The sequence below is a fragment of the Microchirus variegatus genome, assembly GCF_963457635.1.
Source record: "Microchirus variegatus genome assembly, chromosome: 8".
Taxonomy (NCBI): domain Eukaryota; kingdom Metazoa; phylum Chordata; class Actinopteri; order Pleuronectiformes; family Soleidae; genus Microchirus; species Microchirus variegatus.
Window position 1 is genome coordinate 13,373,529 of NC_139809.1, and position 23,743 is coordinate 13,397,271.

The window sequence follows — 23,743 nt, forward strand, 5'->3', positions numbered from 1 at the left end:
CACTGCAGCAAACATAAAAGTGACCTGTCCTGTTTTAACACTGCTCTAAAACAAATCAACCCTTTTTATAAATTCCCCTTAATTACCCTTAACTGAACACCAAAGTGCTTATTAGCTGACGGACAAACGGCATCGCACTGATTAGAAGATATTCCTGTACATCGGCAGGTAAACACATCCGTGAGTGGCTTTGCAGAGGAGTATGAGGGAGGTGGCTCCGAGGAGGCTGAGCGCCACGCCGCTGAGGTACCATGACGTCCTGTTGCCACGGGAACCAACCGGAGGAAGCTGACAGCAATCTGTGGCTTCCTCCATCTGTGGGTGGGATGCAAAGAAAATGACACACAAACACGTGCAAAGATATTAAAGAGATAGTTTCTAGTTTTTTTTATGATATTGATGCCTGATTAAAGGTGCATTATGTAATAAATCTAAAGCAACTGGCCATAAAATCCTCCTAATATGTCACAGAGACTCAGGAATAATGTTCATATAACAAACTGAACTCACCAACAACAACAGCACAGCCAAAATATTTGCATTAAAAAAAATATTTTGCAGACCTACCGCTGTCTACCAATCATTGCAGTCAGTAGAGTCTCAGCTGCCGAGCAACCACGGGTTGTCAGTTACGTCAAAAAACCAAACCTAAAAGACCTTGGTATTTTGAATTTGAATGTAGTAACCGTTTTTGGCCACATTCTTACAGATGGCACCTTTAAGTCTACAATATCTTCAGAATATGATCGCTCTCTCCCTGCACCAAAGTCCATCAGTGGTTGTACATCACAACACACAGGATTTACTGGTCCATCACTGTCTCCTTCCGTTAGTTCAAATGTGTTATTCTGCCAATGTCGGTGTGACTTAATGTTTGATATCCCTTGTTCAGATTTACTTGAGTGAGAAACACTTACCAAATTCACCATGAGCTTCACCATGAGCTAAAAAATACAGATTTTCTTTGTGGACTTTGGTGCAGAAGAGTGAGGCATTGACAAACTTGAGTTTACAATCAGAAAGAATCTGTTCTTTCTTCTGTCTTTTCTGGCAGCCATGTATTCAGTGACATCAAACTTCCATGTCTGGTTCTGTAGGCACATCCCAGCACTGACCACGTGTCAGCGCTTCATATACTGTGACCACAATTCCAAATACCTGATTTATTACTTTTAAACACTCATTAAACACTAGCGGTGTGACGTCACACGGAGAGGAGTAGGGTAGCAGGTCATTGTAATCTAATCCAGTGTGGATTATGACAGCTTTTCTAATCAGACAGTTTTGTCAAGCTTGACTCAATAGGAAATATGGGCTCAGTTACAATTGGTTGGGAAATCAAAGTGAGAACAGCTAATTTTTAAGGGTGAGGACACGTCTGGTCCCATCGCACCAACCGACGCAGCATGACTCGCAAAAACCTAGTCACCAAAAACATCCTTTGCCAAATCTTCGACGACTCATCGGCCCGAGTGGAGAGGCGGGTCTTGGTTATGGTCAAGTCTCCGATGAATCATGTCATTCCTGACCTCTCCAGATGGAGCGAGACACTGTGTCACGCTGAATTCCTGTCATGTGACAAAGCTGGGAAATATGGGTTTAAGCTCTTCTGGTAAATGTAGCAGTTTGGCAGTCGATCCAGCTTTTCTCCAGCTTCCTGAAGTTTGAAATCAGGATAGAGGAAAGGTCGGAGGGGCTGCTTCCAGAAAGATTTTTCCCACATTTCAGCTCAATATTTAAATACACTACTCTCAGCGTAAAAAAAAGACTTTTGTTGTGATCACCAGATTTAAATGATTATAGTTTTGTCATTCTGGACTGAGGCTCAGCTGCTTATCATCTATCTATAAATGAAAGGAACATTTGTCAGTCAGTCTTGTAACTGCATAACTGTCCAACAGGTCACTTAGGGTATTAAGTAAGGGCACCAGTGTGTGCGGTGCCGACTTTGACATTGTTTGGATAAGAAATGCATGAGATATCTGTAGAAATCTCTCAAAGCGCCACCACTTACGCCCTGTCTCACACCGTCATACTTCACTTCTCTTCAAGAATTGTTGACTTATGCTTCGTTACTTCTAATGTTAGCTAATCGAGCTAAATGTAGCCAGCTCGTGTGCCAATAACAATGATATAAGACACAAGGAATGTTGGGTAATTTGAAGAATCCACACTTGAAGCTGTCTGAGCAGCTGCTCCTGTCAGGGATGAGAGCTGTGCTGGCCGTCAGATCCCTGACCAAGACAACCGTGGACAGCCCTCACTGACCATGGATTTCCACCGGGCGCGTTACAGCAGGGGAATGTCAGTGGTGCGGTCGCTTGCCGAACGCTTCCATTCTAATCAATGAGAGCATTTCCACCGGGCGCGCTGCAGCACGTCTCAGCAGCGTCCCACAAACGGCTCGTCGCGCTGCAGCGCTATCGATAGGTAGCAGTTCTATTTTTGCCTTTGCCGAGTCGAGTCAAGCTCAACAGATGCAGATCACACCAGACAGCAAGTCTGACACAGAATCAAAGTAAAACACTTCCGCCCCCTTTCAAAATAAAACACAAAACGCAGGTCATATAGCCTATCGCAACTTCACATCAACATTACGTCGCAACTGGTGCTACCAGGTCAACAGTTAATTGATCAGAGCGTCTCAGAGAATCATAATGCGCGACGAGAGACTGAAGAGGAGGAACATAAAATCATTTATGACACCAGATCAACAGTTCTTCCATGTCGAAGAATGAAAGAAACTGTGCTATTGTTGTTTCCTTTATACACACAGTCTATCGCGGGATCTCGCGAACTCGTGTCCATTCAGGATTATCGTGTGATCTTCCGTGAATACCGCTGGCTCCTAAGGCACCGCTACGCTGCTGTAACGTGCCCGGTGGGGATTGACGCCGGGCAGAGGACGTTGCCAAACCCGCGCCGCTGGCATTCCACTGCTGTAACGCGCCCAGTGGAAATCTGCCTTTATGCATTTGAAACACATGCATCTCTACGTACTGCTAACCCACCTCCCTTTCCTCACCTCATACCCCCCCACCTCTACCCATCAAGCCTTTCTCTCCCCCTCTTAAACTCCCTCACCCCGCCACCCTATGTCTCGAGCTCACTTCCCTCTTACACCCACCCTCGCCTTCCCATCAGTCCCCTCATCCCTACGCCTCATTGTCTGTGTGCTGACAGGTCGATGTCACAGCGGTGCTGACTTATGGGCTGTGAGGATTCTGCCCTGTCAAGAATGACTCTCTCTCCTCTTGGAATACAAATGCAAACACACACGCGGGCACACACAGGTGCACACATGCTAGCACTCCTGAACATACCTGTCGGACCTCTTGAGAATTCATATACAACAACATATAATGTGTACAGTGCAGCACATGCTTTTAGTCGTAGTGGTAAAACAGTGGGAGGCAGGAATGTACCGTGACATATGAATGTGTTCAAGCCTGAACAATCATATCAGCAGCAGGAAAAACACAAACAACCTACTGTGCTAAGAAAAGATTGAACATGTCAGAATCATTTAGTATCATGTGAGGACAAATGTTTCTTTCTGTCTCAGAGGTTGAAGGGTTATGTATCAAGTCACTGCACACTAGGAGTGGGAATCTTCACAATTTGATAATGATTCACAGAGCTACCATTATAATATCATTATTGCACCCCCTCCTGCAAAGATTGTGAAATAAATGCAGGCTGAAAAGAGTGCAATAGCAGTGAGTTTATATTTCGCAATGCGTTTCATTTTAGTGATTTGCAAAAGTACTATGGCTGCACAATTAATTGAAAAAATATGAGTGAAAAAAATAAGGCAGATGAGTGAGAGTAAAGCAGAGAACATTTGTGAAAAGACCTAAATATATTTTAGAATAGCTGGGATGTTCTCAATTCATTAATCGTCAATAACAAAACACCGATAAGACTATTTAACACCCTGGTGATTGGCAGGTATTCTCCTCTACAGGTCTGTGCTTGCAGGTCTCACAGTGGACGGTCTGTTAGCAGAGTGAGTCCAAGTCTGTGGACACAATGCTGTTTGTCAATAAAGATCAGGCTCACAGTTCAGTCTTGTGCGTGAGTAACTGTGCCTGTCAGCGATGATGTACCGTCACGCTAAAGCATAAAGACATCTGTCTCTTGCAAACACAAAAAATGTGGATATTTTGACAGTTGACCAGGAGAGAGAAAGAGAGAGAGTATGCTGCTGTTTACACAAAAAGTATTCAAGAGGTTTTAATCTTGTTAGTTAATGGGTAGTTATGAATAATTGTCATTTATCAATTAGAAAAAAAGATGTAATTACACTTTAAATTGTGAGAAAAATGAAAATGCTTGTGTGTGTGTGTGTGTGTTGTGTTGACCTGACAAAGCAGAGTGCGAAGGTAGGCGACTTCATTCTGGAGGTCTTTGGACTGGACCTCCAGTAGGTTACACATGGCCTGGGCCTCGCCCTTTGGGTCAAGGGAAAAGACCAGCTACATGCAGGACCAGACAGACAGAGAAAAAAATACATTCTAGTTTATAAATGTACCTTTTACAATTTCATCTTACGATCATTCTGACCTTAAATACATGTGATATCTGAAATGGCTCTAAAACACAGATAGGATGCATATTTTTTGTGAGCATTTTCAAGTGAAGAATAAGAAACTACCCTTTAATAAATAAAGGTGCCTCTTAATGCAATACTATCAAATTAACCCCATTCACAACTATCCAAATGATGGGAATGATCAACTGATTGAAAATTGAAAATATAACTCCTTGATTACATAATATCATCTGTAATTTCAGATGAACACGTGAAGATTGTATTTTTTCAGACAGTGTTCCTGTGGGATATTGACCCATATGTACCTGAGAAGCTTTCCGAGGAAAGCGGTTGATGACATCATGAACTGCCTCTGTCAGGTAGCTGCTCTGCCGATGCACACTGATTAGAAAGTTAAGCAGCTCCTCGTTACTGTAAGATATGAGCAAAATAAAGTAAAGTTCATGATTCAACATTAAACAATTCATGTAAAAAAGAATGTGCAAAAGAGAATAGCAAACTATGTCAAACGAATCGGGTATCGCTGCACTGATTTGTGGTGACAACACAAATTTAATCCCACCCATTGTAACCTATTATTAATAGCATGACCATGATAGAATTACCCGTCTGTATAAGTTTTCAGCATTTTTTACAAAAGAGCTTTGTAGCGTCTGTGGTCAGTCCTTTTACAGCATTTCATTCTTCTCGTAACACATTCTAACATTTGATCCTGTCTCCATAAAACACTGAAATTTATATAACATAATAAAAACTGCTATGTATATAAAAGTCACATGTGCTAAAGGGGAAAAAAGCAGGGCCAGGTGAAGATGCCCTGCAGTGACAAGGCAGACAGATTAATAGCCTGAACCAAATTTTGCATTAACATTCTCCATGCGTTATCCTGGAGACCACCTCACCACACTCAAAACTGAGCAGGTGGCCAAACCCTCTCCCCCTCCCGCTAACAGAATGCTGTCATTCCTCCCTGAAAACATCCACCTTAAATAATTAGTTATTTATATTCATCAACATCTCCGTCTTCTCTTCCCATCCCGTGGTCCTGTGGGATATTGATAGCTCTTATCTTAATGGTACATTTCCCTGGGTGAGGGAACTGGGCAGCCAGCCGTCCCAGCCCTCCTCACACTCTGTCAGAGGGGCGAGTAAACACTGTCAGTCAGCCTGTGCTGCACCCTCACCTCCCTTCTCCCTGCTGTTAGTTTATCTAGAGAGCAGAGAGTGATGATGGGCCCCTGGTGGGAAGATTGTTGAACGGATCGCAGATGGAAACGGACGCTGTGATGTTAAGTGGAAATGCTGCTACGACGTGTTTGTGAACTTGATCGAAGCAGGGAAAATAGACTGAGCATTCTCGCGCCTTTTTAAAGAACAGCTACCACGAGAACAATGATTCATATTGACTTTCACTGCACATTTTCCCAGGCAGTTACAGACCCGCAATATTTCACGCACGTCACAACTACAACGTCCGTAGATAATGGCCGTTAAAATATCTATGTAGGGCAACTTCTCTAAAAGACCAGTGGAGTAGTTTTGGTAGACAAATGTTTACAAAAGGCAGAAGAGTATTTATCCTTGTTCAATGCATTACATAAATCAAGAATGTTTACTGCTGTTTGATTTTAAGCAGCATCATTCCTGCCTTTGCTGGTACACTGCTACATTTTGTGTAGTGTGGGATGTAAAGTGATTCTCTGACTCTGAAAGTCAAGTAGTATGAACTTGACCATGAGGTGCCTGACTGACATTACATTTAAAGTATAAAGAATATACACTACTGTGCAAAAATGTGGGGTCACCTATAAAAAATGTTTGTGTTTTCCATTAAAAGTCACACTTTTATTCATCAAAGGAGTTGCAAAATGAATACAAAATATAGACAAAAGACATTGACAATATTAGAAATAATGAAATAAAAAACTGTTTTCAGCTGTGATAACATAATTCCACAAAGGTTTTCAAGGGTTTTTCTAATCATCCAATAACCTTCTAATACGATTAGCAAACACAATGTACCATTAGAACACTGGAAATGGGCCTCTATACACCTATGTACATATTCCATTAAAAACCAGACGTTCTATTTAATTTCAACAACTTTCCATGTTTTTCAGTGTGTTGTAGAGATCCTGAAGATCCTGAAGGAAGGACAGAGGTCTGGCTGTCCATCCTTCAACCTTAAACTTCCCCTCTCTTTATTGGACTGCCTCTCACCTGGCAGGTGAGTGCAAGTGAATCTTGTGAGCCCAGCTCGTGAAGTGATGGGGTGTGGTGTGACGGCTGTGTTTGGCCCACACTGCAGGCTCTCCTTTGCTCATTGCAACCTCCCATCTCCTCTCACCTTACAAATCATTACAACTCCGCTTAAACCATTAGAGCCTGGCTCAGGTCTAGCTTACAGAGATGGAAAGGGTGGGTGGGTGGGTGGGGGTACGGTGATAGGACAGTGAGATGCTTATAGGGTTGATGGATGACTTCCAGTGGAGGAGGACAGATGGAGCTTTAAGGGGAGATGGAGGAGGACTGAAAAGGGGAAGACTTTTAGGTGTGTGGCTGACAAGTGTTTTAATCTCTGCTACTACTGTCAACTGAGTTTCTGGCTTTGTGGAATACATTTCTACGTGACACACAGCTTATCTCACACTCCGAGCAGAATGAAACAAACTAAGACTTTCAAATAATGCTGAAATTCTTAAACAGCATGGATGTTCTACAGTGTTATAAAACAGTTTTGTTATGTTTGGACTGTACTGAAGTATCAGGTAATGAATCATTCTAATCTAATACTGCCCGTCTGAAAACTGAAATCACTCGTAGTTTTTACTGAGAGCCCACTAAAGGTCCCTAGGCCTTTAGTGGGCTGACATGATAGGTTACTTACTCTGTGTCTGTTGCTCGCAGACTGATCGTGTGCAGGTCCACTTTGTCCATCTGCATCTGTTGCACCGCATTCAGCAGCTTGTGCTGGTGGTCTGGGTCTGTGATACCAAACTGGAAAAGATTTAAACTCTGTGAGTGAGTGACAAAAATATGTGAAGTGTGTGATTGTATGTGATACTGAGAATTCTGGCAAAACGAGGAAAAACTGATTTTATCCACTTAACAAAAAGGCTCACTTAATGAATCTTAGAAATATGGTCACTTGTAGTTCAACAGCCTATTCCAACAGGAAGCCTGAAGTGTGTAAACACATCAGTGTCTCACACCTATTGCTGCTTTTGTTTGGAAAGTTTGTGTCACTTTGGTAAATCAAAACAAAGGATTTCGACATGTCAGTGTCACAAAATGACACACTTGAACTCACTGATGGAGGCACCAGTGGATCAACAACTCTTGTGTGCTGTGATGTAAAAACAGTAATTTTCTCTATGTACTTTGGTGCCAGGGACGAGCAGTTTTGAAACAGACACAAACTTTAGATTCCAATCAGAAAAGGCTGTCCAGTAAAGCAGTGAAGATATTATTAAAACATTCTACACTTAAGTGGGTGTTGATTTTATCAGGTGAGCCTTTTATTAAGTGACTCTCTCAATTTAACAAAGCTTTGATGTAAACTGCTGCCCTCGTCTCTTTCAGGTTCACCCAGAAAGGCTGGCAACGAGCAACAGAGCTGACAGACACACAGATGTTCGTGTCATCCTCTACCTTCTCCACGTCCTCCTTCTCCATGGTCAACAGGTTGCTCCAGGTGATGTCATTTTCCTGTGCACGGTAGAAACAACATCAATCACCATTTTTAGCAAATCAAAACTGACCCTGCCACCTGAAACAGATGCACCTGCATGAGGTTTTGCCATTTTCATAATATCAGACTGGCACCACTGCTGGGGCTGAGACTCAGTTTGATGCAAGCTAAGATTAATCCATTATCACGTGCTGAGTAAAAGATGTAAACCAGTCATCTCATGACATGTTTTCATGTCTGTGGATGTCATTCTCTCTGTAATGCAGCTGTGAGTGTGGCTCACGGTATCTCACCCACATGATACCCTACTTTTCTGTTTCTTGGCTTGATACAACAAAGGAATCATTAACCCAACAATTCTGGTTTGTGGATAAGACATGAAAATATCATCATTTCAAGGTTTGGGAAACACTGATCAACATTTTCGGGCAATTTATGGACCAAACAAATGATCAATTAAAGAAAATTATCAACAAAGTAATCAATAACAGCCCTTATACCTTAATGATGTCAATGAGGTAGCCAAGGTCGAGGCCGTGCAGTAAGAGCTCCAGGTCATCAAGCTTGGTTGCACTAAAAGGGACAGAGAATACATCTGGAATGTACTTCAAAATATTGACTTATTCCACAGTCATGCATTATCAACATGTCGGTGCTCAGCCATGTTTCTATTAGTCAGGGGAAAGACGATGTCTTATTTGTGCTTAGAAACAATTTATCATCCACACATTGTCATGAAGTTGCTGAGCAACAACATATTAAAAAGGAGATTGTGCTTACAGTGCATAGTTTGGTTTGTGACCCGAGTTCCTAACTTGAACCATTGACCTCCCTGTAGAAGAGCTTGGAACTCTCTCTCTTTTGGGGATCAAGGGAGTGCAATTTAAGTGTCATGGAGTTCAGATACATGAGGGTAACCACAGTTAATATGCAGCTTCAGTCTCACTGTTGGCATGTCAAGCTTTACGAACGACCCCCCCCCCCCCCCCCCGTTCTTGCATGTTGGAAAGATATGTGAAATGCATCACTTGGTTTTTTATCATTCCTGTGGCTGACAATAATGTTTACAGCCACACGGGTTGTAATTCCTCGAGCCAGACACGCTCAAATACAATGATTCTGACTGATGATAATTGACCTGCTGTGTCCAACTGGACTAAACATCCATGCGCAGGGTTTATTATTGTTTATGTCTGCTCGAACAATGGTTTGACAACACCTGCTGCACAGGCATCTTTCTCAAAAGATCCAACAGGGGGCAACAAGTACATGGGCTGAAGAGATGTATGAAACTTTAAGGTAGAGCAAAACTGTGTTGTTGCTGTAAGTTACACATGGTAATCCTTTCATGGTTCTTCTTTCATTGCTAGTCCTATAAGATTACAAATACAGGGTTGCCTATTATTGATGGAGATGGATTTTGGTGCTCTGTAATTTAACCACCTACATGTATAATAACTCATCACTCATAACAACAAAACAATAAATCATAACCATAAGTGTTTTGCTGCATTGTTGATAGTAGACAGATGATACGGTGTTGCTGTTTATGCACACGATTGTCCATAAATTGGGGGAGGAGGAAGTGGGAAAACAGCAGAGTGCTACTCACGCATCCCCAAACATAAATTTTTCCATATCTATGTAAAGCAGATAGTTTGCATTTTCAAATTATTGTCCATCAAAATCAGCTGGGATGATATCTCTTGCTCACTTTCAGTATGGCTGTATAATTTCAGGTATCTCATAATGTTGTTGTTCTAAATTGTTTTCTATAGATGCATGAAGCTTTAACAGATAGGGCTGTTAAGTGTTTTTACCTTTCCTTGGAAGATGGAGATTTTGGGTTGTTTTGGAAGATCTTAGACAGGGTCTCCTCCATGGAGTTGGAGGTCTGTGTCAGAGAAATGTTGACCGAAGAAGCCAGGATCATGGCTATCTGTGGACGGACAGACAGACGGATGCTATTTTTGTCAAAGACTGCAGAAACTGTGTTGTTTTTTTCTAGTCCACACCCAGCATAACTACTTAAATTACAGTGCTATGTGTTAAGTTACTCAACACACATTTAGAGTGTCTAAATACATTTTGAGCACAAATAAGCGACTACATAATTAAAACATGCATTTTTTGAGGAGTGAATTAAAATACAAACCCTTGAATTTGGTGATATGAGTTATAAATGCATAAAAATAATACCGCAGGCACCTGTGTGTGTTTGAAGATCACAGCCAGGTCAGCAGGACTATTGCCTAACTTGTTCCTTATAGACTTGTCGGCTCCCAGCTGCAGCAGCTTCAGCACTGCCTTCTCTTTGCCGTGCTGCACTGCCAAAGACAAAGCCTGACAGAAAATAATATTAGCATGAATTATTGTACACAAATGAATTAAGGAAATGTATCCGATAAATGCTACACACTGTGTAACCATTTTCCTCCTGGACATTGATGTCTGCTCCATGGGACACCAGCAGGTTGATCGCTTTACTGTAGCCTTCCTTTGCTGCCAGCATCAGGCAGGTCATTTGTGTCCTACGCAGAACAAGAGACAGGAAATAAATCAGAAAATGACAAAAGATCAGATAAATAAATGACTGAGGGTGATGGCTGATGACAGTAGGGTTAAGAGGTGATTTAAGATTTGGAGATACCAGTTAAGAAGGGTGAAGGCAAGGGCACATGGAGGCCACCAGGGTGCAGCAAACGCCATATAACCATCACTCAAGCACAGCAGGAGCACTGATTCAGCACATTTACTCTTTCATAGAACATTATACAGCTAATCACAACTGATGCTGGAAATGCTGCTAAGTCTTTAATGTGGACTTATTGCATTTACATTCAAAATCTTTGGAAGTCTGTCAAAATGCAATTTCCAACCAAACAATAAGCCAAGGGCAACAGCTGTCTATTTTTGATTGTGTTCTATGCAAATGAAACACACAAATGTAATGTATAAATGTAAGAAACAATAGCTTGATTTCTCATCCTTGCATTAAAATATAGTAGTTCATATTTTGATGACATATCCTGTGGTAAATGCGCCATCTTGTATTAAATGTCGAAAACTGAAGCTTGACTTGACAAAGTCAAATAACAACATACAGGTCAGGAAAATGGCCATAAGATATTTTACCCAAATTGTTCAGCCCTAGCTTGTGGCTCTGAGTAGTTTATATTTTCATTAACATGAGGACGTGGTACGTGGAAGTCATAAAATTTCACTTCAACCCTGACCTGAATTTAAAACGCATATTTATCTTGCCTTATTTAAAGCCTACAACCTGTTACCGTTCTACTAGCAGGTCAATCTCTATAAATCTATCATGATGGATGGATTATTATATCAGAATGACTTTTTCTACTACGTCTCTCATAAACGTTACAACCCTAATTCATCATTTGACAAAAGAGACGATCAGTTTTTGAGGCAGTGGTTTCAAATCCATGTATGGGCAGCATAAAATACATTTAGAACATGGTAGTTTTCCAGAAAAGTGTTGGTCCGGTTCACACATGTAAAAGACTGCATGTGTGTAGGTAGAGCTGACTTGTTAAAACATGGAGATATACATGTTAAAATCAGGTCTGAACAGAGTCACACACATGCACACACGCAACAACTGAACCAATAAACAACTCTTATCACATCTGAGACAAACACAGCAGGTGAGAAAACCTCAGTCCAAATAGGTGGGAAAGTAGAGGCAATTCATCACTTCACTTCTACGTCCTAAATGCCATTTATAGTAATGCCGTGTGTTTGCTCTGTCACTCGGAGTCAAAGTGTATTTGTGTTCGCTGTGTTAATATATAGGTTGGCAATGGGACTGTTGACATTTGCAGCAATAAACTACAGTATCTTATCAGTATAACCTCCAGGAATCTGTGTGAAACATCAGTAGGCTTTAAACACTGCACAAACAGTATAAAAAAATATAAATATATATAAAAAAAAAAAATTCCCAAGAATCAACAGTTAATGTTCTATGTAAACACAAACAGATAAACTCTCTCCAGATGCTTTAGCTTCCTCCCACAGTCCAAAGTTTAAGTGGATACTAAACCAGAGGTCTCAAACTCACAGCCCGTTGGCCACATACTGTATGGTCTGCCACCTAAAGTCAATTATTATTTGACTTTATTTCTTTCTGTTTTTAATATTTAGATTAATTTTGCATCATACGTCTGTTTTTATTGTGCACTTTATATCATTCAATATCAAAACAAACACTTTTGTTTTGAAATTCTGTGAAATATTGCATTTAATTGTTTCACCTAATGGCAGCTGGGATTGGCTCCAGCTCCTTTGACCTTCATGTGGAGGATGAAGCAGTAGACAATGAGTGAGAGAGTGAGTGAAAATAATACCAGCCCATCAGTTCCTCTCTGAACCAAGAGAACGAGTTGTGTGCTGCCATTTATTTCTGTTTTTCATGTCCTGTGTACAAAATGTTCCCATGGGTGTTGAATTGTGAAACAAGTATTGTTTCACAAGGCCGTTTCAGTGTTTTTCTGCATGTTTGTCCTTCAGACCGAGTTTCGGCTTGTTCCCAGACAGACAGCTGATCGATATTCCAACAATTAAGTGGCAACTGCAGGAAGAATGACTCAGGCGTCTGAATGCTTTGTGGACAAACAAACAAACAGTTTGACTATGCAATTAATTTTACCTAATAATCAACTTGCTTTTTCTTTTAAGACAGCTATTAAGACGTTTGTTTTCTGACAGCAAACAGGTCGAAGTCAAAATGTCAGATCAAGTGAAGACAGTCCAATGAAGCAGCTATGGAGATTTCCAAGCAGAAGGTTATGGAAGTCCAAATTGACACTTTGCTCTTGCCGCTGTGTCTGTAGAGCTGAGTTGATATGGATTTGTTTTCAAAGGCCCAGAGGAGAGTGGACACGCACAAACCTACTTCCAAAATCTCAACGAAGCATCATGAAACCATAATGAAACCGTGGTCAAAACAGATCAGTCCAGCCAGAGTAAAAAAAAGAAAAAGCAAAAAAGCAACAGACACAATGGACCCCACATCCTGCTCCTGCAGGACTTTGAAGGATGACAGCTTGTTTACACTAAGACAAAGGGGCGAGCAGCTGGTGTTAATCATTGGTTTGATACTCAGACGTTTATCCTCTGCACCCACATGAACCCCATATTTGTCTTTTTTCTTGGAATGTTGGCAGCTGTTGGCATCCTCCTCACGTCTCTCCTCATCTGCATCCTTCTGCGTCTTGTTATCTTGCTTCAAATATTTTGTCTGGAAAGTTACCAATCAATTTCCTAATGCTATAACGTGTCCACGTGTGTCATCGGAAAGGTTTCAGGCACTGCATGTCGTGCATGCGATGGCATGCTGGAAGTGACAGAATGGCAGAATCAAAGCTAAATAAGAAAGCCAATCGGGGCTGCATTCCTGACTTTCACACGAGAATAATCCACAGATGGTGACAGAATAACCCCCTCTTCATTCTTTTCCACGAGATGGAATTTTCCATGTTCCTTCCACGGCCGGAAACCATATTTTACATCACCGCAGTGGCTGCTGGATCCCAATCTTCCTCAGTCACTTGCTTATATAATTCCTATAGTGAATGCTGTGGATCATTAGACAGAGCAGGGCATCCTCTTAATGGAAGGCCAGATGTTTGATTATGGACACCTCTAATCTACACACTGATTTGTCCCTGGATGAGACACATCTGTCACACCTGTATCATATGATCATATGGCAACTTCGTCACGACGTCACCCATAAGAATCTAATCATCCCGGTTTAAAACCTTGAGAATCACGATTTGACTGGTGCGATGTTGAGGTACTGCAAATGAAAATTCACAGATGTCACCTGCAACCAGGCACCAGAAAATACCACCTGTCAATCACATTGGTGTCCACTCATAAATTCCATTCTTCATCATCCAATTATATGGGAATATACTGTACAGTGCTGTGGAAAAGTCTTAGGGCACCACCAGCTTTGTTGTTTTTATGTCTATCAAATTATGTTACCATAGGATTTTGGATTAGAATGATGTGACTGAAAATTGGTCTTATTTATTAGCAAACTCTCAATTTCTTCTGGCCAAAATCCCCAAGATCTGCCCAGCTTGGATAGACCGACCAGGTGCTGTGCCCTTGCCATTATACAGTACGTCTCGGAGGTCACTGATGGGGTCACCCACCATGACCTGGCCAAGGCGCTTAAACCCAAATTACTCCTACTGGCTGTGGCCATAGTGTGTGGGTGGATGAATGGCATAACAGAGTGGTCATCAAGATGAGAAAAGCAGTACAATCGATGAATACAGACCATTTACCATGAATTACTTTTTAGATTATCATTAAAATGCCAGCTTTGACAATGTAAGAGTATTTCTAGAGCATTGTTCATCACTTGTCACTCACTTAAACGGCGACCTTGAGTGTCTCGGCGACCTTGAGTGTCTTGAAAGGCGCCTCCGAATATAATGCATTATTATTATTAAATTGTTTGTTGTTTTGACTGTTTGTCTGACTGTCTATGAGCAGCATAACTAAAATTAAAGGACCAATTTTAAGTGGTACCAAGAAGAATAAAACAATTGTTAATTGGCCTTGGAGAAAGTTTATACTGTATTAATCCACACAACCTTGACATAGCTACAGTATGTGGTGAAGATGGAGGTCCTGTGGCATGAACAGATCAAATGACACTCATGATATTTTGTGTTTGGTGTGATTGGGGGTAATAACGCTCTTCTCGGGAGCTTAGATGTTTCTTTTATACACTTTAGATTTTCTAAAGCAGAACACCTATTTCCATTTTTGATTCCTGTACACTTAACTTATTTTCTTCAACAGTTTCTTTCAAAGTATATTACATCCTAACCAGTTGCTCACCAAGTCTCCTAAAATTGTGTTTAGTGTGCAGTATGCCGAAAGGAATTTTTTTAAATCCTTCAAAAATGTAGCTTGTTTTTTAAACCGTGCTTACTCCGTTGCATCCAAATTTGTACAAAAGCTCCTAAAAATACTCCTGCCCACCCCTTACACTGTGTGGTTGTTTGTCTGTCTGATACCCATCTGTACATGCGCATGCCATAACAGGACATTCCAAACAAAACACACAAATATTCTCTGTATGGAGCATTGTGGTGCATAATGCTACCACATGGCAGCTAAACATAACGAGAGCCATCAAAGGAAATCTGATCCAGCACCTCTGTTGTTTCTTCCCTTGTTTAGGTCAAGTCTGGAGTGTTTTTACTCGGCCTACATCAATACGGGTGTGATAGTACATATGACAGCATTGAAAATCCCGTAAACATTTTGGCATGAAACACATGCGTACTCCGGCCTTCACACCTGTTTGCCACGTTGGGATCAGCGTTTCTGGACAGCAGAAGCTCCAAGCAGCGAGCAATCTTGTCTTCACTGGCAGATGCTGTGCAGTTGGCCATGAGCACTGTCCAGTTGTCTGTGGATAAGAACATGCCGTGTTAAATGCATCATTGCAAGTTTATATACAGTAAAAGCTTAGCTTCAACACCAGTGGCTTAAAAGGAAGCTTCGTAAAGAGGTTCGACGGATGTGATGTTCGAATGTGACCTCCACTTTTGACAATTTTTTCATACAAAAATTCAGTGCATGCATGGGGTTTTTACAGCTAGGCTCCATGTCATATTTGAAAGATTTCACTTCACAACAAAGTGCTCACTCTCAAAGTCTGTAATTATCCATCAACATAAACAACAATTTACAAATTAACAAATTAACTTTGAGTGCAAATACTAAAATATTAGGCATGTAAGCTAACTGGATACTTCCCCATAAAATGTCAGAATATTGTGATATGTATTTTATCTTCTATACTAGGTCAGATAAAAAATAACACACCATTTATATGCCATGGATTTGTTTGATTAATTTCTTAATGTCTATTGAAAGGTAAAAACATGTGTTCATTGATATTTAATGACCTCGCACGGCCCACCTGCAGTACCATTAGGCGGTCCACACTTTCTCTCTCGTATTTAAATGACAAAACAACGAGTTAAAGGCATCTTAGTGAGGTCATACATGATGATGTAATGAAGAAAAGGTTTGGATGAAAACCTGGTGATGGAGATGGATAGCCCTTTATCTGGCATCAGGAAGTGTAGCAGTCTTTATGGGACTGAGTCACTTCAGAGGAGTTAATCTGATCATCTCGTCTGATAAAACTGGCCCGTGATGCATGGCAACGCTTTCAATTCCTGTTTTGTTCCGCCAATGAGCCGGTCCCCAACCCGTGTGTATCACAGTGTGTATCTAAATGAATCGTGTATGTGTGTGTGTGTGTGTACCTGGGCAACTACATCTGCATGTGGGTTCCTGTATCTTTGTGACTGTGCACATTTGGCTCGATATCTGTGCGCAAGTGTGTGTGTTTATACAACGTGTGTGTGGGTTGTGTGGGTGGTTTGCGTCTGGACTGGAGGAAAAAACTAAAATCTGAGGCTTGATAATTTGCGAGAGTGTATGACAACAGCGCGATGACCCGTTGTTAATCAATCGAGCATTCCTCCGCTCGGCCTTGCTGTCTGGACAAACGCCATCAGGACGTAGCCACACGTCATCATTCCGTTTAATTGCTTCCTTTACCTGCCTCCAGCGTCAGATGCAGATACCATGTGAACTCCGTCTCTCCTTCTCTCTCTCTTTCCCTCACACACACACACAGCTTGACACAAAAATCTGGGGTGAGAATTAATTGTCAGATATCAGCAGGGGACTTCGAGTTTCTTTCCCACTTTTATCCAACAGCATGGTCTTCCATTTCTTCCTTTTGTGTTTACTCTTTGACATGACTAATCTCAGACCCCCACACCACTCTCAACTTGTTACTGCTCATGTAAAAATGTGCTCAAAACGGAAACATCATAACAATTTGTCAGTATCCCGTGCTCAGGTTTTACTCTCGGTCTAGTGTATTCATAACACGTTGTTCTTATTTTGTAGTTCTTGGCTTTGTTTTGTTGCCTCTATTTTGATGAAGACGTGAAGGAGAAACAGGAAACAGGTGGAGAGATTCGGGGAATGACAAGCAGTGAATGGTCCAGCAAGCAGGAATTTGAAACAGAGACTCGCTGCTCCAGGTAGTTTGATTTTATGCGTCTTGACCATTCAGATATGCTTATGAAACATGGCCTTCACTTTGTAGTACTATTATATCATGACAATACTTCGAAAATAGGGATGAAGAATATGGGGAAATATCCAATGGTGATTTTTCTGACAGATAAAACTTCAGCTCAATCAAGATATTTATTCTTTTCAGCATGTGTTGCAATGTATTTACTGGCACAGAACAAAGAGGGACCAACACTTTAAATGATTATCACAAAAGCTTACATGACTAAGTACATGCAGTTTATATTTTGACATTATCCACATGTAAATGTGTAATGTGAAAGTATGTGCTCTATACTATGATCTTTTATTGATGAAGAAAATAATTGTTTTGTCACAGATAATCCACATTTCTACACCAAAATTGGTTTGCCAACATTGCAATGACATGTTATATGATATGTTCTGAGGTATGTAGTAAAAATACAGCTTCATGTCATTTAGCAGCTAAGACTGTTAGCCTCACTAGATTTCATGAAATGATTTTTATCTATATAAATGAGGTGAGATAAAATTTACCTATATTTATCACCTTGCCTTTTCTCTAGAACTGACTTCAGTGTCACATCCTGGAGAGACTGCAAAACAAACACAGGACATTTGTGCAGCAACAGTCTCCGAGTGCACACAAACACTTTGAGCAGGAGCAGAACGAGGCTGGCATGCGATCAGGGGCTACTTCAGAGAGACGGGGGCAGGGTTTTGAAGGAAAGGAAAGCATAACGAAATCGGAACTTGAAAATGAAGAGGTAATGCTCTCAAAATGAAAGGACGCGCCTTGGATAAAGATAGGAAAGAAACTCCATACCAGGGTGGGGGTGGATACCCAAGTAAATTGAGAATGCAGTGGTCTCGAAATGTTTTGTTGCTGCAGCAAGAAACAGACAGGAATGCAAAAAATGTCTTCGCTGATCAGAAGTTTACTTCACCACTGATGATGCAACCTGATGCTGATACAAAACAAACTAATTCCTGACATGAGTTCTAGTTTAGTTGCCTCCTCTGTTTCCTACAGGCCGTGTATTGGGATTGAGCTGATGAACGAACTGAGCTGCAGTGATAACACATGTAAACAGTTGAAAAGGATAGCATAGAGAAGCAGCAGAATTATTTTCCACCATCTTTCAGCAGAGCTGCAATTGATCCGCAGTCCTTCCCCCAAAGTCACATTGTATTCCTGTTTTTGTAGTTGCATGCACCACACATCGATCAACTGTTTTGACACCAACCGGCCAACTCTCCCAGCGTCTCTCTAACACAGAGCAGAACAGCATTTCCACAGATGACTCTCACATTATGAGTGAGACGCTATGCACTACACTCTTAGAAATAAAAGTAGAACCATATAAGGTTCTTCGGCTTGTCCTCATAGGAGAACCCTTTTTGGCTCCAGGTAGGACCTTTTTATAAGTTCCACCTGCAACCCTTTTGGAGGGTTCCACAAGAACCCTTTTAAAACCCTTTATTCAGGAAAGGGGTTGTAAAGGGTTCTCTTGATCAAAATGTTTCTTACTGGAACCATTAGTGTTAACAAGAACCCTTGAAGAACACTTTCTTTGGGAAAAGGGTTTTTCAGAAGCAAATGGTTTCAGATAGAACCTCAGCCCTTGTAGAATGACCCTTTTGGAACTGTATTTAAATAAACACGTTCACTCGTTAACTGATTGGAATTCATTCTGACAGCTCAGATTTTTCAAACATATAGAGTAGTACACACTGTTGTAGGAAATCTTTAGTTTCTTGGCTATTTCTCACATGGAATAGCCTTCACTTCTAAGAACATGAATAGACTGTCGAGTTTCGCATGAAAGTTCTGTTTTTCTGGCCATTTTGAAAGTATCGTCGAACCCACAAATGTGAGGCTCCAGATACTCAACTAGCTCAAAGGAGGTCCCGTTTTATAGCTTCTCTAACCAGCAAAACTGTTTTCAGCTGTGCTAACATCATTGCACAAGGATTTTCAAGGGTTTTCTAATCATTCAATAGCCTTCGAACTCGATTAGCAAACACAATGTACCATTAGAACACTGGAGAGATGGTTGCTGGAAATGGGCTGTACATATTCCATTAAGAACAGACGATTGCAGCTAGAATAGTCGTTTACCACATAAAAAATGTATAGAGTGCATTTCTGATTAATTTAATGTTATATTCATTGAAAAAAAAGTGCTTTTCCTTCAAAAATAGGGACATTTCTAAGTGACCCCAAACTTTTGAATGGTGTACATTAGAAAAACTTAATGACCTTGTGTCCAGCATCAGTGTGTCCTTCCCTCCACCAACAGCAGACACACTGACAGTGTGAAGCTTATTTTTCCTACTTTAAGCCTGATCAGTGAGTGTTGCCTTCACGCCTGCACTGTTAATGAGTACATGAACTAAACTGCAAAACTGTCTGCTGTTAAAGAATCTATGAAATGAGGAACAGTCTGCGGTTCACGTGCTGACACATCACTTCAGAAATCAAAGGTGTTTGTAGTCACACCCGGAAAGTTTCAGAAATAAGCGAACCCAGACACGGACAGACGTCTGAAAGGGGTCGGATGCGGGAGTCTCTGACGCGTTAACTGATCCTGGAAGTCTGTGTATGTATGAAAACACTGATATGAGTCGAGATGTCATGTGACCATCATTTTCCCCATCTACAAATTCGATGCAAGACTGGACTAAATCCTATGTAACACTAACATGTTTCACGTTTCCAGGGAATCATGCAAGTCCAGATTCCAAGGGGATTTATTTTATATGTATATGACTGCTGACTTGTTAACTAGATATTCTGCCTTCATGATTGTTTTACCCAGACGGAGCTTGATCCAACAGATGCCTTCAATTTTTCCCTGCCTTGTGATGAGGGTGCAGTGTGCTTGAACTAAAAACAACTCAAAGGATAAGCGGTGTGTTGCCGCACAAGTTCCTCTTTGGCGTCATCACCATTAAGTAATGTCAGATGAACCGTATTGGTGCAGAGGCCCAATTGGTCCCCTGGTCTTTGGCTGCAGCAGGTGAGGAAATTGAAAAAAGGTGCCACAGGGAAGAATAACTCAACACCAACGCAACAGGGACCATCAGAACGATTAGGTTTGGCTGTTTCATATTCATCTGGAAGGCAGCGTGATGCTGTCTAATCTGTCTGACTCTTTTGTCCTCAACTGTAGTGGTTGTGGGATTACAGAGAGGTCAGAGGAGCTTTGACTTGTATATGATGATATCAACCACCAGCATAAAAGGTTCAGATTTTCTGTAATTCCCCAAACACGGTGATGCACATTGGTCTGACCTTTACTGAAGTTGGCTGTGGCACCTCTGTCCAGGAGCAGTTTGGCCAGATCATAGTTAGCCACATTAGCAGCACACATGAGAGGACTCCATTCATAACCAAGCGGGGTCTCCACGTCCATGCCTGACCATAACAAAAGATTAGACACAAAACGATACAGATATTAAATGCACTTACACACAATCAGTAAATATTAATTAACAAAATCATCCATCCATTATCAACCACTTTATAAAGTTATTCAGTGCGATGTTTAATGAAAAATAATGAATTAATTTAATTATATAAAGCTGACAGTACTTGCCATTGTCCAACAGCTTTTCCACTGTCCCTACGTCTCCTTCTCTGATGGCCCTTTTCAGCACTGAGACATTATCTTCATCGTGCGGGACAGAGGAATCCAGATCCTGTGAAAAAAAAAGTAGAGGGGATTCAGAATTAGTCGAGAAGCAATTATTTCTACTCCAAAACCTGATCTGGATGAAAAACGCACCACATGTATCTTTGTAGATTCAGTACATGAACTCCAGGGAGCAAGATTATCTTGAAATGTAACTTTAGGATCCTTTATTTTCAATTTCAGATGTAAGGGTATCTCCTACAGGATGTGCCCCAATAAAATGTAAATAGTTATTTCCCCAACTTAAAAACAATTATAGAAAATATTGAAATAAATTAGAAAATATTCACATTTAAGCTGAAATCATACAAGTTGGTTTTATTTCATACATGTATAACTCACTCAATCCAAATAAGTTGGCTATTACTTCATGAATCAATTAATAATCAACTAAGGTCCGAAACCAGAATAGTTTTCTATTCTTTGATGGTCTAACTGAACAAATTGAAACTGTCTCTGAAGTTAATACACTAGTGCTACAACAATACATCAGTAAACCTGCAATAGTAAGCAATGTTATATTATCAATAGTGAAACATCTAATGTTTTCTAAATTAAATATGTCTGTGCTGCACTTACAGGCCATTAATTCAAACTTCACAGGGGAAATACAGTGATTACAAATGTCCACACTTGTGCACAAGGGGGTGCTGATTCCCCCTGATAAACTAGTGTGTTTAGTACTGGAATTTGTGCTCTATAATTAATTATGCAAAATATAACTACATATTTGAAACACAATTTAAAGTTGATGTAATTTTTTTTACATTATACTTTCAGTCTGTATTAGATTAGATAAGATTATTGGTGAATTTAGCAGCATTCATCACATGTTTCTGACAACAACATGTTAACTGTAAACTCATAATTTATTTGTTAACACCTATCATTATTGGGGCTGCAACTAAAGATTATTTTCATAATCGATTAATCTGTTGATTCTCTCGAATTATCAAATATTTGTTTGGTCCAGAATATATAATATAAAAAAACTGCACTTCCCAAAGAGAAAGGTGTGAATAATATTTGCATATACTGTATTTACAGTCTCAATGTGTTCTTATTGTAGGTGGATTTTTTTCATTCCTATTCATCACTTAAATAGATAATATCCCTGATGTGATACTTATTGTGTACCTAATCTAATGCAGACAAGGCCAGTTAAGTCCGCATAATGATTTATAAATTTCATAAATCAAGAGAATTAGACTCAAAAGTTCGTTATTGACACAAGTGTTACCAACAGTTTAATTAATGTATTAATTTATTAGAGCGCTGGATGATTACTGCCATCAGTAACAACTGTGTTTGTGTCAACATGGCGGCTGGTGGAAACGTAAATGGATAACGTATTGATGTCAGGGCTTGGAGGTTAAAAATACTTTATCATTGTTCCCAGCTGTTGCTGCTAAAAATAAAGTAGCACAAATAGTGCGAACTCACTATTAACTCTACTAATATGGACACATGTTTAGAAAAGACAGCAAAGTAACAAACATATTGATACACTGAATTGAATGAATTATTCTTCTTATAAAAAATATAGCTTGTGCTAGTTTGTGAGCTACAGTGACTTCGCAGTTATTTCGTTGTTGCTAGCTATGCTAATCGACTCTTTGTGGGAAAACAAACCTTTTCTGAAATATCTTTGGCAAAATTGGACTGTTTCGCTGAAGGCCACCCGAGGTCCCACTCCTCGTCGCTGTTCCCGCTCTCTTCCCCGGCGGGGTAAGCGTTCTCTATGGAGCCTTCCATGTTTCGGTTGAGTCCAGGCAGCGGTTAGCTTAGCAGCGGAGGCCACAGGTGAAGGGTCGTCGTCGCTGTCAACAAACAGAAGTTAAGGGCGTTTCAAGTAATAGGGTGTCTGTGTCTGTCAATTCCACACCTATCAGCCCCGGTATTCTACAATTTATTTTACCAACATGAGAAACGTGGGTCAAGTTAAACAACAATATGTGGTGAGTTTAATTTCTGCCTTGATATGTTATTTAAAAAGCCCTTCAGTATCATTTGAATGCTCTGACATTGACACGAACGAGCATCAACCAATGATAGCTCATAGCATTAACTTTTAAAACTGAATAATGTGGACAAAACAAGACATTTAAATACATTATAATTTTCAGGTTTGGTAATGATTCGTTTTTTCCAAATTTGGTAATCACTAATTAATTTTTTCCAAATGTTTGGACATTTACGGAAGAAACAAGTGATATATCAATTATGAAACAAATGGTTAGTTGCAGCCATTAACATGATGATGCTAATTCTAATTTGGAGTAATTTTATATTTCATGTGGCAGATTTAATAATATGAAATGGAAATTCATATTGTAAGCAAATACATAACATGGAATAATAGAGAAAGCACTCAGAGAGCGCACATCACTGCCAACTCAGGGGAGGCTGAAATTTACAACAAAGAACTGCTCCTCTGCTCACCCCCTCCCTTCCCTGAGCGCTACGGTGTCCGCAGCAGGTCAAATGTCGTCCTCGTCGTCTTTCTCCGTGTCAGCAGATGAGGTTCGTGAGGCGAGGGAGAGGGCGAGCTATCGCGGCCGTAGCAGACGAAGCGGAGAGAGTGGAGGCGGGACTTCCGCTACAAGTAAAGAGACGCTTGATTTGTTCTCTCGCGTTTGTCCTTACAGGCTCCGGTAGAAA

The 23,743-nt window shown here is 40.6% G+C and overlaps 1 protein-coding gene across 1 annotated transcript; it reads right to left on the bottom strand.

Annotated features, from left to right (window-relative positions):
* Positions 1–141: 141 nt before the first annotated feature.
* asz1 (ankyrin repeat, SAM and basic leucine zipper domain containing 1) lies at positions 142–22,837 on the bottom strand (the record flags this gene model as incomplete). The annotated part of the gene is made up of 13 exons (XM_083893777.1): positions 142–315; positions 4,365–4,478; positions 4,861–4,966; positions 7,443–7,552; positions 8,207–8,263; positions 8,747–8,819; positions 10,067–10,185; positions 10,455–10,589; positions 10,666–10,777; positions 15,597–15,708; positions 20,683–20,805; positions 20,987–21,089; positions 22,715–22,837. 13 exons carry the CDS (start codon positions 22,835–22,837, stop codon positions 142–144), a joined length of 1,461 nt encoding a protein of 486 aa, XP_083749903.1.
* Positions 22,838–23,743: the final 906 nt, after the last annotated feature.